The sequence below is a fragment of the Dasypus novemcinctus genome, chromosome 2 (assembly GCF_030445035.2).
Source record: "Dasypus novemcinctus isolate mDasNov1 chromosome 2, mDasNov1.1.hap2, whole genome shotgun sequence".
Lineage (NCBI taxonomy): Eukaryota > Metazoa > Chordata > Mammalia > Cingulata > Dasypodidae > Dasypus > Dasypus novemcinctus.
The window spans coordinates 163474806-163494804 of NC_080674.1; the positions used below are offsets into that span (position 1 = coordinate 163474806).

The 19999-nt window shown below is 40.1% G+C and overlaps 1 protein-coding gene across 4 annotated transcripts in view; it reads left to right on the plus strand.

The window, feature by feature from the left end:
- Positions 1-19999, plus strand: part of GRIA1 (glutamate ionotropic receptor AMPA type subunit 1) — a 341795-nt gene that overhangs the window by 274957 nt on the left and 46839 nt on the right. For all 4 annotated transcript variants that reach the window (XM_058281096.2, XM_058281089.2, XM_058281088.2 and 1 more), the window contains exon 12: positions 19692-19890. In XM_058281096.2, coding sequence (XP_058137079.1) covers positions 19692-19890 — 199 coding nt within the window. The remainder of the gene's footprint in view (positions 1-19691; positions 19891-19999) is intronic.

A 19999-nucleotide genomic window follows, 5' to 3' on the forward strand; every position in this document is an offset into this window, starting at 1 on the left:
CCACACCCAGTCTGCTGAGGCAGAGAACCAGACCCTTAGAGCCCACCTCATCTCTGCAAACTAGCTTGAGGGATCAGCAGAGAGTCCAAGCTCTAGCGAGGGCTCTGGATGCAGGAAATAGTGTGTATTGAAATTATGGACCATGCAGCAGTGGAAAGAAAGTGGTTTCTTCTAAGAAATGAAACCCAAAACTGTACATGGAGGAAATCTCATTTTTAACACCAGTATGATGCCAATATTCATTTGTGTCTAGGAACTGAGGGCAAGCAATGCTTGGGGACCTGAGAAAGTAAACCTTGAGAGATGAGGGTGGTGGCCCTGGTGCAGGTGGAGCCCACTTTCAGCACAGTGAAATCACCATTGGAATCAGTTGAATCTTTGTTCACATCCAAGCTTCCTCACTTGCTTTGTGACCTCTAAATTTCTTCACCTTTCTGAACCTTTCATTTCATTACTTATCAAGAGCATATACCCAGCTAGTATGAGACACAGAGATGGTGACTGCTGGTACGACAAAGACATCTTGCTTGTACACATTCTTGCCTTTGGCAGGAAAGATGAAGTAGATGGGATTAGAGATGGGGGCAGGATAGGTAGGTTGTAGGCCTGACAGGGCATTTGGATTTTATTTTCTAAGGAGGCAGGAAACAGCATGATCCTATTTGTAGTTTTAGAAGTACACTGTAGCTGTTGCGTGGGCATGAATTGTACAGGGCAAAAAAGAACCAAGGAAACTTGAAATATCGTAATATCTAGGCTAGAATCATATCAGAGAAGATGGAGGGAATGATTCAATTTGATAAACCAGATGTGAGGGTGAAGGAAAAGAGACAAGTAAAAAACGACTCTCTGGAGAAGAATAAGTATGGTTTGTTTGTTTGAAGCTTTTGGTGGGAGTTTATTTAGGACTTTCTTCCAGATATTTCAGTTTTGAGGTGTCAAATACACACATTTTGATTCTGGAGAGAGGCTGGAGATTTATATTAAGGCATTATCAGCATGTATGGATGAAGACCTTGGGATTAGATGAGATCACCAAGGATAAGGCTATAAGCAGAGTCAGGAAGAGGTCAGGGCATGCCAACAACTTGAGATTAGGCAGAAAAGGAAGAGCCAGCAAAAGAAACTTATAAGGACCAACCTGTGAAGCAGCAGAAAACTCAGGAGAGTGTGGGGACTGGAAGCTAAAAGGAATGTTTCATGGAGAAATTATCATCCTCCACTTAATCCTCTTCCTCCTCATCACCATTACATAACATCTTGAGTCATCTTAAGCTCTGTCCTAAATGTGATTTATCTCACTGAATTCTCTAAGCTCGTGAGATGGTTTCATTATCTCCATTTTCTGATGTGGAAACTGAGGCTCAGCAAGTCTACTAAAGAATTAATAAATGAAAACAAATGAATGACTTGCTCCAAATCCATTCTTTTGCAAACTCTGACCACACTGCCCTCCCAGAGACAACCTAAAAAAGAAAAAATAGGAACACAAGACTGTCCCACTTTGAATCAGCTCTTCAAGGTCTAGGACAATATATCACCTCACAGAACACTAGGCTTTCCTTAGAGCTTGTTGTCCACCCCCCATCTCTGCACCCCTCAGACTTATCACCAGGGTCCAGAGCCTTCCTCTTGGTAGAATGCTGGAACCAGTGACTAGCAGCTGGGGCAATTGAATCCTCTAGCTCTGCCAGGCAAGTGCTCATGATTTGCAGCTGGTAACAAATTGGATAATTTACCACCTAGATGTGGTGTCTTGGATGAAGTGGTCTCATCAGGGGAATTGTTGAGTTTGACCAGAGCTAATTACCCTGGACTAGGAACCTCAATGCTTGAACATAGCCCAGATCAGTAATTAGTCAAAATGGACTTTTTTCTCCCAATAATTTAGAGACAGGCCATCTGAGCCTTCATAACCCCTATTTCCATCACTTTTTAAAAATAGCCATTTGAAGCAGATAAAGGGAAATAGGTTGAGCTCAGTGACCTTTTGAGCTAGTAGAATGAAGGCACACAGGAGGTGTCCCCTCTGTCCCCTTCCTCTTGGGGATGACAGAGCATGCTTTTGAAATAAAGATGAATGTCCAAACCCAACTCCTTGTCAGCAATGTCCTGGAGAGTAGGTTTTTGGACTCAAAAGTTGATTGCTGTTTAATAACATTCCACTCCCCCTACACATCCTAAGTATTTGCTTTCCAGAGGGCCCTAATCAGAGTATCTGCTCCCCACCTTCCCGCAGGCCTTTGCTCCTCACACTGTCTGCAGACCTCCATCTGAAAATACTTACTCTGTGCCAGTCCTGTGTGCTTTACTCATATTTTCTTTTTTAGTCCTTAAAAACACACCTTTAAAATGAGAAGTGCTGTTATCCCATTTTATACAGAAACAAGCACAAAGAGATGTAGTGATTTGCTCAAAGTTATACAACCAGCAAGTGATGAAGCAGAGAACTTCAACCTGCTTTGTCTGACCATCAAGCCCATGCTTTTAACCAGTGCCTCCACTTTCTAAGGATAGTGCAAAAGTCACTGTCAAATGAATCAATGCAATCTTCTCTGGCTGTTTACATGGAAGGGCTAACAGTTATATAGGAAATTTATAAATTTCTTAACTCCTATTGCCTCTTGTATATTAACACTTAGATCAAAGGTCTCTGATATCACAACAGGGATTTTAATCATGGGTCAGCAAACTAGGGCCATTGGGCCAAATCCAGCCTGCTACCTAATTTTGGAGTTAAATTTTTTTATTATTTTAATTTTACTGACAAACACTCCCCCTCCCCTGGTAAACTCTAACCTGCTTTCTATCTCTGAGAATTTCCTGTTACTAGTAATCTATTATGACTGTACCATACAATATTTGTCCTCATGTGCTCTTCCTTGTTACACTGAGCTACTGTTTTCAAGGTTCCTCCGTGTTGCAGCATGTCTCATAACTTCATTTTTTCTTATGGCCAAATAATAGTCAATTGTGTGTATGTACCACATTTTCTTTATTTGTTCATTTGTTGATGGATATTTGTGCTGTTTCCAGATTTAGGCTATTGCTGATATAGACACTGGTATACAAGTATACAGTATACAGATACAAGTGATCCTGTTTTCACACTCTCTTTTTCAGTTCAAGAGGTAATTCTATATTTAAATTTTGAGGAACCACCATTTTGCTGTCCACAGAGGTTGAACCATTTTACATTCCCACCAACAATGCACTACAGTTCCAGTTTCTCCACATTTTCTTGAACATTTGTTTACTGGTTGGTTGGTTGGTTGGCTTGTTTTTTAATGATAACCATCCTTGTGGGTGTCAAGTTGTATGCCATTGATGTCTTAATTTGCATTTCTATATTGGCTACTGATGTTGAGCACCTTTACATTTTTTTTTTTTTGGCCATTTTTCTATCTTCTTTGGAGAAATGTCTATTTAACTCCTTTGCCTATTTGTAAATTTTATTTTTAAAGTAGTTTTAGATTATATAAATGATACAACAAAAATATAGTGGATGTGGCTCAAGCAATTAGGCACCCACCTCTCACATGGAAGGTCCTGGGTTCAGTTCCCTTTGCCTCTAGAAAAGACAAGCAGATGCTGTAATGCGCAGACACCACAAGAAGCTGATGCCACAACCAGCAGGAAGAAGTGGCTCAAATGGTTGGGAACTCGCCTCCCACATGGGAAGTCCCAGGTTTAGTTCCCAGTGCCTCCTAGAGAAGACAGGCAGAAAATGAGCAGACAGAGGAGGGAGCCATCTCTTGGTGGGGCGGGGGGAGTGGGATTTAAAAAAAAGAAAAACATCCTTATGAGAGGCTTCCATTCTTTAAAAATTATATATATATATATATGAGGAATCCCATATAAACCACCCCACACACATGCACACACATGTTTTCCCCATTAACAACATCTTTCATTAGTGTGGTACATTTTTTTACAATGGGTGAACACATATTGAAGAATACTATTAACCATGGTCAATAGTTTACATTACAGTTTACACGTTGTACCACACATTTTTATAGGTTTTGACAAAATGTTTAATGGCCTGTATACATCATTGCAATATCATTCAAAACAGTTCCAATGTCCCAAAAATGCCCCATGTTACACCTATTCTTCCCTCTCCCTCCCCCAGAACCTCTGATGACTGCTGCCTTAATATCAATATCACAAGTTCTTCCACTGCTAGAATAAGTCTACTTTACTCCATTTTTGCATTTCCCTCTTATATTTGTTCATTCCTCAATCTTGAGGATTTTAGGATGGTGATGCCCACTCTATTTCTGATAGAGAGGAGGCTTAGATCCCATGGGGCAGAACTGTCTTGCTTGTAGTTGTAGAAACTCCCTGTTTTTTGGCATGGACATTGTCCATCATCACTGCTCTGTTAGTTGTCCTGGGCAAATCCAATAAACTGGAGAGTAGGTATTGCAACTCTGCTGAGTGTCTGGGTTCAACCAGCATGTGAACAGACTGAAGATTTAAGTCTCTGTGACATATATTTAATGAGTATAGTGCTAATTATAGGTTCAAATAAAAGGGGCAGAAGAGCCATGTCTAGGGAAATTATAAATGAGTCTAACTCTGTTACATTGGGGAACATATAGTCCAATGTAAGGCCCACTGACAGGGTGCCAAACTTCTGAGATTGTCTGCACTGCCTGTAGTGTCTAGATGTCTCTAGACCCCTCAGGAGTACCCCTGCTTGAGGCACTGTTTACTGTGGCAGTCACTGAGATCCTCCTGAGACGTGTATAAGCCTAACCTCAGGAATGACCTTCCTACTCACTTTGAAATCTCTTAGCTATAAAAACTCATTTGTATTTAATATTTCCTCCTTTTGGTCAAGGTCTTTTTCTAAATGCATCACTATTTGGCACTTGATAATAATCCCTTGATTCCAGGTAGGCTAATCCCCAAGAGTCATGTCCTATACTGGAGGTGGGGAGGGGGAGGGTGCATTTATATGATGTTTGGTTTAGGAAGAGACCACATTTGATCAACATGGAGGCTTTCATGAGGTAACTCTTAGACAATATATAATACTAGGCTACGTTTCAACTTCACAAGAGCAAGGTTCATAAGTACAACCATCAATGTCAAGAGCCAGGCATATTGGTCTGTCCTCCTTTGCAAAGGCATTGCCCATGTACTCTACAGATTCTTTCTGCTTTATTAGAGAATGTAGTAGGACTTCCCAGGATAGGAGTTCAATTTTCTTTTGGTTATTGTTTGGGTCTGCATCCCCCAAGAGAGTGCCCCATCTTCACCACATAAACATATTCATATTCCATAAAGGCATGCCCAATGTATACCACTTCCCACATATCCCCCCATCACTACATTGTGCACCAGAGTTGCAACCCTTCTGCAATCCAAAACCTCCCCCAAAACAAAGCCAAAAATAAAAAGTAATAATAGTAATAAAAAATAATATACAAAAAAATTTTTTCATCACCATAAGATATTAGCTTTAATATACAGTGACAATTTCTCCTGTATGTTCCCCCAGTGTCTTATTTTTGTTTTGCTTTATTTTCAAAGAAGCTTTAGGTTACAGAAAAGTCACATAGAAAATATAGGGGAGGGAACCGGAATTGGCTCAACTGATAGAGCATCCACTTACCACATGGGAGGTCCAGGGTTCAAACCCAGGGCCTCCTGGCCCATGTAGTGAGCTGGCCCATGCACAGTGCTGATGCACACAAGGAGTGCCATGCCATGCCATACAGGGGTGTCCCCTGCGTAGGGGAGCCCCATGTGCAAGGACTGTGCTCCGTAAGGAGAGCTACCTCACATGAAAAAAAGTACAGCATGCCCAGGAGTGGCACTGCACACACAAAGAGCTGATGCAGCAAGATGATGCAACAAAAAAGAAAACAGATTCCTGGTGCCACTGAAAAGAATGCAAGTGGACACAGAAGAACACACACAGCAAATGAACACAAAGAGCAGACAATGGGGGGTTGGGGAGGGGAGAGAAATAAATAAAAAATAAATCTTAAAAAAATAAAAGGAGGGAAGCGGACTTGGCCCAATGGATAGGGCATCTGCCTACCACATGGGAGGTCCATGGTTCAAACCCCAGGCCTCCATGACCCATGTGGAGCTGGCCCATGTGCAGTACTGATGCACACAAGGAGTGCCGTGCCACGCAGGGGTATCCCCCATATAGGGAAGGAATGTGCCCCATGGCGAGAGCTGCCCAGTGCGAAAGAAAATGCAACCTGCCCAAGAATGGCACCGCACACATGGAGAACTGACACAACAAGATGATGCAACAAGAAGAAACACAGATTCCTGGTGCTGCTGATAAGGATAGACACGGTCACAGAAGAAAACACAGTAAATGGACACAGAGAGCAGACAACTGGGGGCAGGGGAAGAGGAGAAAAATAAATTTTAAAAAATAATCTTCAAAAAAAAAAGAAAATATGGGGGATTCCCCTATATCCCAGCTCCTCCCTTGCTCACATTTTCCCCTATTAATAACATCTTACATGAGTATGGTATATTTGTTACAAATGATGAACAAATATTGAAGCATTGCTACTAACCATGATGAATGGTTTACATTATGGATTACATTTTGCACCAAAGACTTTTATAGGTTTTGACAAAATTTGTAATGACCTGTATCCATCATTGCAAAATCATGCAGAACAATTAGAATGCCCTAAAAATACTCTATGTTTCATCTATTCAATTCTTCCCTCCCTTCCCCTCAGAACCTATGGTAACCACAGAGTTTCAGTTGTTGAAGAATAACGTTCATAGTTACATGCATTAATATTGTGGATTTGGCATATTATTCTGTTTCCTTTTTTATTTTATTATTGTCTTTTAAAATATATATATAAATAGATCACACAAAATGTTATGTTAAAAAATGTAAGAGGTTCCCATATACCCCACTCCCCCACCCCCTTCTCCTTCCACATCAACAACCTCTTTCTTCATTGTGGCACATTCATTGCATTTGGTGAATGCATTTTGGATCACTGCTACACCACATGGATTATAGTTTACATTGTAGTTTATACTCTGGTTTGTTTGACTTACCCAGATCAGCTAACAAGGAGGTAAGGATGGTCAACCACCACACCAGGGAAACTAGAGCATTTACAACTGCAAGCAGGAGAATTGTATCCATCAGCCTTGTGGTATCTAAGCTGTGGACTTACTGGGATTCTACTCTAGAACTATTATGACCTTGATTCATTTTGAGTTGATTTTTGTATATGGTGTGTGAAGTAGGGGTCTAACTTCATGATCATCCTGCATGTAAATTTCCAATTTTCCCAACACCATTTGTTGAAGAGACTGTTCTTTTCCCACTGTATATACTTAGCACCCTTTTTGAAAAAGTCAGTTGGCCATAGATGTGTGGGTCTAATTCTTGACTTTCAATTCTGGTCCACTGATCTATTTGTGTGCCTTTATTCCAGTACCACAATTTTTTTTTTTTTTATTACAGTGACTTTGTAATACAATTGAGCAGGTACTCCAAACCTATTCTTCTTTTTCAAGATTGTTTTGGCTATTCTGGGTCCCTTGCAGTTCCATATGAATTTGAGAGCAGTTTTTCCATTTCTTCAAAAAAGGCTGCTGGAATATTGGTAGGGATTGCATTGAATTTATATATCGCTTCAGGTAATACCAACATAATAACACTGTGAACTCTTCCAATCCATGAACATGGTTATCTTCCATTTATTTGGGTCTTCCTTAATTTCTTTCAGAAGTGGTTTGTAGTCTACAGTACATAAATCTTTTGTATCTTTAGTTAATTTGTTCATAGACATTTTCTTGTTTTAGATGCTATTCTAAGTGGAATTTCCTTAATTTCCTTTTGGGATTGTTCATTGCTAGTGTATAGAAACACAACTGGTTTTTGTGCATTAATCTTGTACCCTACCACTACTTTGCTGAATTCATTTATTAGTTCTGTTTTCCTATGGATTCCTTCAGGTTTTCTATATATAAGATCATGTCATCTGAAAGTAGAGATAGTTTTACTTCTTTATTTGGATTTCCTACTTGGGCACCTTTTTTTTTTTCCTTGCCTAGTTGCTCTGACAAGAACTTCTAGTACAATATTGAATGTAGTAATGAAATCAAGTATCCTTGTATTGTTCTTGATAATAGGAAGAAAGCTTTAAACGTTTTATCATTGTGTCTGTTAGCTGTGAATTGTTGATATATACGATCATGTTAAGGAAGTTCCCTTCTATTCCTAGTTTTCTATGTTTTTATCAAATGCCTTCTCTGCATCTTTGAGATAATCATTTTTTCCTTCATTCAGTTTATGTAGTATAGTACATTAATTGATTTTCATATGTTGAACCACCCTTACATTCCTGGGATGAATCCCTCTTGGTCATTGTTTTAGTTTGCTAAGCTGCTGAAAGCAGATACTATAAATGGATTGGCTTTTAACAATGGGGATTTATTAGCTTACAGTTTTGAGGCTGAGAAAAATGTCCAAATCAAGGCATCATCAAAATGATGGTTTCTTCCCAAAGACTGGCTGCCACAATCCATGGGTTCTCTGCTACCATGGCTAGGCTCATGGAGGTATCTGCTGTTCGCTCCCTTCTCTTGTGGGATTCACTGCTGCTTGCTTCCACAACTCTCTTTCTCTGTATTCATCCCATTTATAAAGGAGTAGTGAGGAGATTAAGCCTTACCCTAGGCCATGCCTTAACTGAAGTAACCTTATGAAAACCTACTTACAATAGTTTTACACTTGCAAGAATGGATTAGCTTTCAGAACATGACTTTCTGGAGTACATACAGTTGCAACCCACCATAGTCATAGTGTGTAATCTTCTTAATATGCCATTGTATTTGTTTTGCTAGTATTTTGTTAAGGATTTTGACATCATATTCATAAGGAAAACTGGCATGTACTTTTCTTTCATTGTGATGTATTGATGAGGTTTGATATTAGAATAATGCAGAATTAAGAAAATGATCCCTCCTCTTGAATTCTGTGGAAGAATTTGAGAAGTTTTGGTATTAATTCTTCTTAAAATGTTTGGTAGACTTCACCAGTGAAGCTGTCCAGTCCTGGACTTTTCCTTGGTGCCAGGTTTTTAATTATTGATGCAATCTATGTACTTGTTATAGGTTTTTGATGTGTTCTATTTCTTCCTGAGTCACTTTGGGTAATTGATATAATTCTAGGAATTTTTCCATTTCTTCCACATGTATCTAGTTTTTTTGGTATACTATTGTTCATTACATTATTTTACAATCTTTCTTTATTTATGTAAGGTCAGTAGTGATATCACCATTTTCCTTTCTGGTTTTAATTATGTGCATCTAATTCTCTTCTTTTTCATCAGTTTAGCAAAAGATTTTTCAATTTTATTGATTTTTTTCAAAGAAACAATTGATTTTTTTCAAAGAACCAACTACAAAAATAGAGCATGTAGTTGGGTTATGTCTTTTTATCCATTCTGCCAACCTCTGCCTTTGCCTGGAATATTTAATACATTTACATTTAGGGAAATTACTGGTAAGGCAAGATTTACTGCTACCATTTTGCTAATTGATTTTGTGAGCCTTTTACCTTCTTTGTCCTTCTTTTCATCCATTATTGCCTTCCTATTTGTTTAGATTATGTTGTTTTTGGGGGATTTTTTCACCATTTTATTTTTCTTAATTTTTATGTTTTTAAAAATACATAGATCACACAAAATGTTACATTAAAAATAAAAGGGTTCCATTATAACCCACTCCCCACATCCCCCACTCCTCCCACATCAACAACTTCTTTCATAAGTATGATACATTCATTGCATTTGATGAATACATTTTGAATCACTGCTACACAGCATGGATTATAGTTTACATATCCCTTCCATGGGTTATGGCAGGATATATACTGTCCTGCATCTGTCCCTGAAATATCATTGAGGACAATTATTAAGTCCTGAAAATGCCCCCATATCATATGTCTTTTCCCTCTCCCTGCCTTCAGCAATTCCTGTGACCACTGTCTCCACACGAATGATATAATTTCTTCCATTGTTAGAGTCACAATAATTCTATAGTGGAATACCAGTAAGTCCACTATAATCCATATTTTAAGATTATGTTTTATAATGAACCATTTTTAATCACTTATTCTTTCCTTTTGCATAGATATTTTTGGATATTTCCTTTATGGTTACTGTGAGGAATACATTTAGCTTATTAAATATATTAAAATTGTGCTTGTGTTGATTCCAACTTGAATTCAATAGCCTACACATTCACAGTACCTTTTTACCTCCTTCCCTTTTATGTTGTTAATGCTGCAAATAACATCTTTATGCATTGTGTGACCAGTAACAAAGATTTATGCTTTTTTTTATGAAATTGAATTTTCAGCCTTATAAGAAGCAAAAGACAACTTACAAATGAAAAATGAAATAATGCTGACTCTATTAGTCAGCCAAAGGGGTGCTGATGCAAAATACTAGAAATTGGTTGGTTTTTATAAAGAGTATTTATTTGGGGTAGGAGCCTACAGATACCAGGCCATAAAGCATAAGTTACTTCCCTCACCAAAGTCTATTTGGAGCAAGATGGCTGCCAATATCTATAAGGATTCAAATCTTCCTGGGTTCCTACATCCCTGGGGCTTGCTTTTCTCTGGGTTCAAGGTTCCTTTCTTCCTGGGGCTGGCTCCTCTTTCCTTTGTGACCTTACTTCCCAGGGCTCCAGCTTAAGTCTTCAGCATCAAACTCCAACATCAGAAACCCTCAACTCTGTCCTTTGCCATGACTTTTATCTGTGAATCCCCACCCACCAAGGGGTGGAGACTCAATCCCCTAATGACGTGGCCCATAACTCAATCAGGCTCAGGTACAGATCAGATTACAAACATAACCCAGTATCTATTTTTGGAATTCATAACCATGTTGAATTGCTATGCTGACATACACATACACACTCAACTTACTCTTATTGTTACTTACACTAGGGATTTTTATTTTTTCATCCAGCATTGAGCTAATATCTAGTGTCCTTTATTTTCAACATGATGGACAGCCTGTAGTATTTCCTGTAAGAAAAGTCTAGTGGTAATGAACACCCTCAGTTTTTGTTTGTCTAGAAATATCTTGATTTCTCCCTCATTTTAAAGGATAACTTTGTTGGGTGTATTATTCGCAGGTAACAGTGTTTTCTTTCAGCTCTTTAAATATGTCCTCCCATTGCCTTCTGGCCTCCATGGTTTCTATTGAGAAATTTTGTGTTGCTCTTATTGAGTATCCCTTACATGTGAGACATTGCTTTTCTTTTGCTGTTTTTAAGATTCTGCCTTTGTCTCGGCATTGGACAGTTTGACCATAACATGTCTCAGTGTAGATTGCTTGGGTTCATCCTGCTTGGTGTTCAAATATTTTGGATTTGTATATTTATATCCTTCATCAGACTTGGCAAAGTTCTATTATTTCTTCAAATATTTCTTCTGGCCCTTTCTCTGTTCTCCTTCTGGGACTCCTTTGATGTATATATTGGTAAATATGATGGTGCCCCACATGTTCCTCAAGCTCTGTTCATTTTTTTCCATTCTTTTTTATTTCTTCTCCTTAACCTGGACAATTTCAATTGTTTTGTCTTCCAGTTCAATGATCCTTTCCTGTCTCCTCCAATCTGCCCTTGAACCCATCTATTGAAATTTTCACATCAGTTATTATACTTTTGAGTACCATAATTTCCATTCAGTTCTTTATAATTTCTCTCTCATAATTGAAACTATCATTTTGTTTATATATTGTGTTCCTGAATTTTTTTAGTTCATTGTCCATATTTTCCTTTAGTTCACTGATCTGCAAGTTTTTCTAAGATCTTTGATAAGTAATTTTCCATCAAATTATTTTTTTCCTGTGACTACCCCATACTTTCTTATGTCCTTGTATGTTTTTTAACTTTTTGTTTAGAATTGGACATTTGAGTATTACATTGTTAGTCACTTTGGAAGTCTATTTATCCCACTCTTCAGTTTGCTAGACTAAGAATAAGAAGGAAAATAAATAAAATATAGAAAGTGGGGGGAGAATAAAATACTAACAAAATAACAAAACATGCACACACATAGAAAAAAAAAGAAACAAGGAAAAAAAAATAATGACGTAAACTGCGTCCCCAGGTTTCTTGTTATATTGTACTGCTGGTAAGCCAGAAGCAGCTGCTATCAAGGAAGTTTCTTGTCCCTCAGGGATCTCCCAGATCCAAAAATATAGAGAATGAGGAGCACTGGTGCATTATGTCCCTGTCGATTTCAGTGTGAGGCCAGAAAATGTTGCTTCTAAGAGAAATCAAGGCTAGCATCTAGGCTGCATCCACCAGACGAAGCAGCACAAGAGAGAGAAAGAAGAATCCCAACCAGTCATAAATTGCACTGAGTCTTTAAGTCCTGATCAATGCTGGTGTAAGACCAGAAGCTACTTCTGCAGAAAATGCTGAAACCAAGGCTAAAGTCTATGCTGTGCCCTCAGGAATCTGCCAGACCAGGAACTTCTCACACGTTGAAGAGGGAAAAAAACTAGGTCTTTATGTCCAGGTGGATGCTGGTAGGAGGCAGGAAACCCTGCTGGCCAGAGGGCTGAAACTGAAGCCAGCTTCCACGCTGGTCCCTCACAGACTCCCCAGAATGACCTCAACCCTCAACCCCAATTTTAAGAGATTTAGTCTGCCAGCCCTTGTCCCAGCCAGCTGCTCCTAGAATCCAGGTCACTTTGCCACAGCTACAGGAGTTTCCGTAGCAGCTGCCATGGGGCTGAACAATGGGGGCTGGTCACTGGTTCATGCTTTCACTTACAAAAGCTGAACTCTAAGCAGCCTTTTATTTCCACTGGTGCTCATTTAGTTGATCTAAATGCCCATTGTGGTTCCAGAGTTACCACCTAATTAATGCCAGTCTCTTTTCCAGCTCCTTCATTTTCAAGTGGAGGGGGCAGTTTATAAAACTCCCTACACCACCATTTTGTGCCTACACCTCTGTATTTGAACATATGTTTACATATTGTCTATGGCCGCTTCCACACTTCCACAGCAAAGATGAGTAGTTGTGACAGAAACTATAAGACCTGCAAAGCCTAGAGTATTTATTGCTTGGCCTGTTACAGAAGAAGTTTGCAACCCCTGGTTTAGAGGAACAAATTGAAGCAGTGATGTTAGACATAAACATCTAAAGTCCTGCAAGAAATCCTGATCAATGACCTAGACAAGAAATGCCTACCGATCAGGAACTCAGAGAAAGGTCCAAGCAAATCCTTAATATCATCCATAGCATCAAATTATGTATTTAATGACACATTAAGTATTTTGTTAACAAAAGAAAAAAACATCATTTGCAAAAAGAAACAGCTTGCTGCCAGCATCTGACTCCCAGACCACATTAGAATTCACCACCCAGCAGATGTGAACTGTCATTTCAGCGTCTTTCCTCTCCCATAGCCCCTATCCCCTGGGTCACAAATCCTATCCCTTTGATCTCTTCATTTCTTCAGTAAGTCTTTCCCTTCAATTTCTATGGACTATCCTTTCTTTCAGCCTAATCAGCAAATGCCATAAATGATAATCAGATAATTATAGTAACTGATCAGTACTGTAAACAAAGAATGTTCTTTGTTTACCTATGCTCTGCTAGCATAGGTTGGGGAAGTATAAAGCAGAGATGATATCCAACTCACACCCTGCTTTTTACCCCTATCTAGTATGCCTTCCCCCATCCTCACTCTGTTCTGCTTGGAGATCTCCTACTCATACTTCAAAACCTAGCACAGGGAAATGAATGTGGCTCAAGCAATTGGGCTCCTGTCTACCATATAGGAGGTCCAGAGTTCAATACCCAAGGTCTCCTGATGAAGGCAAGCTGGCCTGTGTGGTCAGCTGGCCCATGTGGAGTGCTGCCCTGTGCAGGAGTGCCAGCCAACATGGAGAGCTGATGCAACAAGATGACACAACAAAAAGAGACACAGAGGTGAGACAATAAGAGATTTAGCAGACCAGGGAGCTGAGGTGGCGCAAGAGAATGACTGCCTCTCTCCCACTCTGGAAGGTCCTAGGAGCAGTTCCCAGAGCCACCTAATGAGAATACAAGCAGACACAGAAGAACACACAGCAAATGGACACAGAGAGCGGACAATGGAGGGAGGGGGGAGAAATAAATAAATAAATCTTAAAAAAAAAAAAAAAAAAACCTAGCACAAATATTTCCTCCTTTGATAACTTCCCATGACCTTTTTGCCAACTTCTGTGTTCCCTTCTTGCTGCATAATTATTTAAATTAGTACTATAATTATTGCTCATGATATCTATGTTAGATGGTGAGAGTGATTTCACTGAGTGATTACTATGTGCCCAACACTGTGCTAAGCACTTCACGGCAATCCAGGGTGTCTGACCCCAAAGCCTATGTCTAACACTAGTCTACACTGCCTTTCCCCATTTTCTCCATCAGACTGCAAGCTCATGAAAGGGAGAAACGATCCCGTATTCACTTTTATCTCCCTAATGTCCCACAGTGTCTAGCATACAGGTATTTTAAAAACTTTTTATTAAAGGAATGGACAAAAGGTGGGCAGAATTCTAAAGAGTCCCATTCCCTGGTGGTTCAATTGAATACTGATCTAGATACTGCAATGAGAGAATTTTCAAAATTAAAACCAAGTTGACCTGAAGATACAGAGATAATCCAGGTGGGCATGGCCCAATCAAATGAGTCCTTTAAAAGCAGAGCCTTTTCTCCAGCCTGTGGAAGTCAAAGAAAGAGATTTGATACATCATTGCTGGACTGAGGATGGAGGGAGCCACACTGAGAAATGCACACAGCCTTTAGAAACCTAGAGCAGGCCCCACCTGACAGTCAGCAAGGAATGGAGTCCTCAATAGACTACCACAAGGAAATGAACATTGAGTTGGCTTAAAAGAGGATCCTGAGTTCCAGATGGGAACTGCAGTCTGGCCAACACCTTGATTTCAGCCTGGTGAGACCCTGAACAGAAAGCCAGCTCTGCAACCCAGTCTTCCTACCTACAGAACTGTGAGATAATAAGCCACTATATTTGTGGTAATTTATTATGCAGCAACAGAACATGAATACAAGCAGTTTTCCAAATCTATGAAGGTGTTGGTGGTCAGACTGCTTTCTGAGGATTCCAAAAATTTCCACTGAGCTTTACAAGAAGTAAGTGTTAGTTGTGAAATGACATCATGAAGGACTCATGGGTTGAAAAATCCCTGTCCATCCACAAATGAACTGTTTCATGAGAGAGGAAATGTTCTGCAGTGGCTAGAATGCTGAACAAGAAATATGAAGTCTGGCTTCTTGTCCCAGCTCTGCCATTGCCCTACTGTGTGACCCTGGGCTAGTCATCTTCATTCCCCAAAATTCAGTTTTTTCATCTATAAAAGGGGGATATTCACTCCTCTGCCATCTGGTTTCACAGGACTATAAATGAAGTTCAAGGAAGATAATGGGTCCAACAAGCCATATAAATTCTAAAGGAACATAAGGTATTCCTCAGTCACCTATGGAGTTTGGGGAAGAACAATGCCACATTAAGAAACTAATGAAATTCAGGGGACTAGGCAGACTCAAAGGGGTTCAGATCACAGCTGTTCCTTCCCTACTGAGAAAAGTGTTGCTTGGCCCTCTGGCTCCCTAGGAGAATCATCATCATCATAAAAATAATGCCTCTTATTTCAATGGCACTTTTCATAGTGCTTTCCCCTATACCATTTTATTTTAATTCCAAGAATCTGTGGTGGTTTGGAGCTGTATGTACCCCTAGAAAAGCATGTTCTTAAACCTAATCTGATATGAACCCATTGAAAGTAGGACTTTTAATGAGGTTGCTGCAGTTAAGGTATGGCCCACCTCAATCAGGATGGGTCTTAATCCTATTACTGGAGTCCTTTATATGCAGAATGAAATTAAGAAAGAGAAGGGGAAAAAAAAAAAAGGCAGAGGGAGCATAAGATGGAATCCATAAGAGAAGGGAGAGACTAGGAACACTGCCAGATGTCTTGCCATGTGACATGCTAAGGGCCAAGGATCACCAGCAGTCAGCTCTAGATCACCACAGTCTTCAAGGAGAAAACACCACCTTGATGATGCCTTGATTTGGACTTTTTCCTAACCTCAAAACCATGAGCTAGTAAATCACCATTGTTTAAGCTAACCCATTGTGTGGTATTTGCTTGAAGAGCCAAGAAAACTAAAACAGGGTCTTTTTGGTTCTTAAAGTCTGGGTTGGTTGTTTTTGTTTGTTTGTTTGTTTTACCATGAATTAGGGTAAGTCTCACCCATTAAACAGAGGAGGACTAAGATGGAACTGGGCAGGCAACTTGTCAAGCTCATTCCCAGTCCTAGCCTTATAACTCCAGCTCCCTATCTCTGGGTATGAAGCTTGGAAAATACAGAGTTTTTTATTAGAGACTCAGCTTCCCCAGTACTTGGAAAGCTGAAGTGAACTGAGAGGGGGTGGGCGGTTGCTTCACACTGAAGTTCCTGTCTCACGGATCAGATGCAAATGAGGCATCAGAATCATGTCATATTTTGAAGAAACTCTTCCCCCACGCCTCCAGTTATTCCACTGATGATATTTGCTGGCTATTAAGCAGCAGATTCTTTCTTTGGTATCGTCATTAAATAGATGGGGATGTGGGGAATACTCATACAAGGCAAACTGCACTCAGCACCCAGCAGAATAATTATTAATTAAAAGAGAATGGAAAAGAAGGGGACTTAGGCCTGGAACTTTCTTGGGAAGCCTTTGAGCTTCACTAGATGATCATCCCAAACTTGGGATAACTTATCTAGGTCTCTCAGTTCCATAATGTTGGAAAAGGAGGCAGCCATCCTGAACACTTGGTTTGAGGCCATGACTTGAAACACTCTGGCCATAATCAGTTCTGGATTCCCTGGCCCTGACAACTATTTAGGGTATCTAAAAGCCAACATGAATAGAGCCGCCAGGTTATGAGAGAGGCAGCACCCATGCATTCATTTGTTATTAAGGACTTACTCTGTGTTGGATGTCTGAGATACAATGCTGCACAACAGAACTTAAAGCTGCCTTCACTCTCGTGAAGCTTATAGTCTAGGGAAGCAAAAGACAGCCAAACAATCCTGCAAACAGATGTCAGAGTTCAACTATGATAAGGGGTGTGTGGGGCTCTGAGAGTCATATGTTCGAAGGTTGAGAAAGGGATAACTGGGATGAGGTCTGAAAGTTGACAAGTTGATTAGGGGCAAGCCTTATGTGATAAGGGAAGGAGCTTTATAAGTATGAGGGACCAAATGAAGACTTGTGTGACTGAATACAGCAAGCATGCTGTTGGGTGTCACTGGATAGAGAGCTAGGGGCCAGACCATACAGGGCTTTGAGAATCCACAAGGAGTCTGAATTTTATTCCAAGTCCAAGAGGAAGACTTTGATGTGTTTTAAGCAGGGAAGCAAAACGATGCATAGAATTCTTTTAAAAGGATCATTTAATGTAGCATTTTGTGTGGTCTATGTATCTTTAAAAAAAAAAAAAGACAAAAATTTTTTTAAAAGTAAATAAAAGGATCATTTAAGTTGCCTATGGAGAACTGATTGGGGGAGAGGGGGCAGAATCATGGGAAGAATGGAGGCAAGATGTCCAGTTAGGATGCCAGTGTGCTCATCCAGAGCTGGGAAATGAGCAGCTACAAATGGGCCTGGTGCTTACACCCGCCTCTTCCTAAGGTGAAAAGAACATTGGACCAGGCATCCAAAGACTCGCATGGTTTTGAGTCCAACTGCATACTAGCCCTGGACATTGGGAGGAGTGATTTTTGCCTTTATGTATATCAGCTTGCTTGACTGCACAATGGAAGCTATACATCCTGGCCTACCTACATATAATTTTAAATCAAATATTCTCAGAGATAGGAGGATTGTGAGAGGAAATCTGTCCCTGGCCCCATGTGATGCCTGACATCTCCTCTGTCTTGCCTAGAGTGTTTCCCCAGCATATGGCACTCTGTCTGTCCAAGAGTAGGCATCAAGTATGACATCTCTATAAATGTTTCACTACTTGCACACCTTCAGATATGGAGAAACTCATGCTCATCACTTCCAGAATAGCCAGCCCTATATGCTGTCCAATCTCTGTCCATCAAAGATACCTTTCTCATTCTTGGTGTTTGTTTTCCTGGAACTTCTGCCACATACTTCTAAATCAGGTTTCATGTACAAGCCCCATGTCAACCCTTCAATGAACACATCTCTCCAAGTCTTTTCTTCTGGTTAGATGTCCCCTCTTCCTGCAGCTGGTCTTCTGTTGATCCTATTCCTTTGAACAAATTTCTCTGTCTTAATATGAAGCATCTATGAACATTCTTTTCCTTACAGTGAACAACAAATATTTATTGGATTTCTTGGAGTGAAGTCTGTCTGCCTAGAGTAAAGAGTAGTCTCCGTGAAGCTGAAACATGGTTAGGGTCACAGGAACATAGAATGGCAAAGAAAGGGTTGACCAGGGTTTAAAAACCAATATGAAACAACTGAACAAGACAGCAGGGCTAAACAATGTTCCAGAGTCATAGCATGGCCTGAGACTCTTGAGTTTCTTTGTCTTTAAAATTGAGGCACTGGATTGGTGAGTTCTTTGGTTGTTAAGTATGCGGTGCTATTAAGCACTGTCACCTATTGAAGACTCTGAGCCTTAGGCTGTCAGAGAACAAGTGAGAAGGAGCTTAAAGGCACAGTAGTTCCAGGATTACACTTCCTTGATGAACTAAGAATAGAAGGAAATGGAAAGCAAAAAATTTTCCATTTATATGGTCTGTCCACCATATAAAATCACCCCACATAACATGTAAAATCATCTTATAGTATCTTTGGGATACCCTGGACTATAAAATCTCTGAAGAGATCCCAGTGGAACTCTTCACTGGCCATGTTTCCCATCATTGTTTTGGGCATAAAAAGGAAAATAAGACTCTATTCAAGCGTATATTCCTCATCTCGTGTGATTGTCATATTTGACAGTTTGATCCACAACAAAATAGCCTTTGTCTTTGTTCCAGCCACATTCTATTTCTCTGCTGCAGAGGGGAGAATTGCATTTGCAACCAATGGTAATGTCTCCCAACAGGGTTGGAGCAGTTGTTTTCACTCTATTTCCGAAATATTCTCTCTTCGCTTCCTTCTAGTCCATCACTTTGATGGCCTGTCAGCCAGGAGGACAATAAAGAGAAGGCGGTCTGAAAACTTTCTGGACATGATGAATGTGTGCACGGTGTGTGTAAATGCATGTGCATTCATATTTGTATTCACAAACGTTGGTGGATAGGTAACTGCATTTGAAAAGATTTTTTTGTTCATGTTTGTGAGTTTGTGGGCCAGTGTTTTCATATCTGTGTCTTCATTGGCATGTGTCTTGATATATATATGTTATGTGTGAAAGTGAGTGTGAATATGTGCCTGTGGGCTTTATCATCCCTAAAGGGCAGCAACCCCATGGGTACTTTTTCAGGAGAAGAAATGGAATGCAGAGGAGAATGTCTCTGACATTTGAATTCTCACATCTTACTGACAGAGGAGAGGGGTGTAATAGGGTTTGACAGCTCTGCCAAAGGTGCTCAGGTCAACTTTGGTCTTCCCTATATGCTGCAATCGATGTCTGTGCTTTTGACACCTCTTCCCTTTGGCCCGCAGGTCCCTATCTGGCCGCATCGTTGGTGGCGTCTGGTGGTTCTTCACCTTGATCATCATCTCTTCATACACAGCCAACCTGGCCGCCTTCCTGACTGTGGAGAGAATGGTGTCTCCCATCGAGAGTGCAGAGGACCTAGCAAAGCAGACAGAAATTGCTTATGGGACACTGGAAGCAGGATCCACTAAGGAGTTCTTTAGGGTAAGGACATCCTTGGTCTCAAGGCACTTTCACAAAAGGGAGCCACAATTGTCATTAAAATACCCTTCTCATTAAAAGTACATGATAATAACTGAGTGCAAGTTAGGGA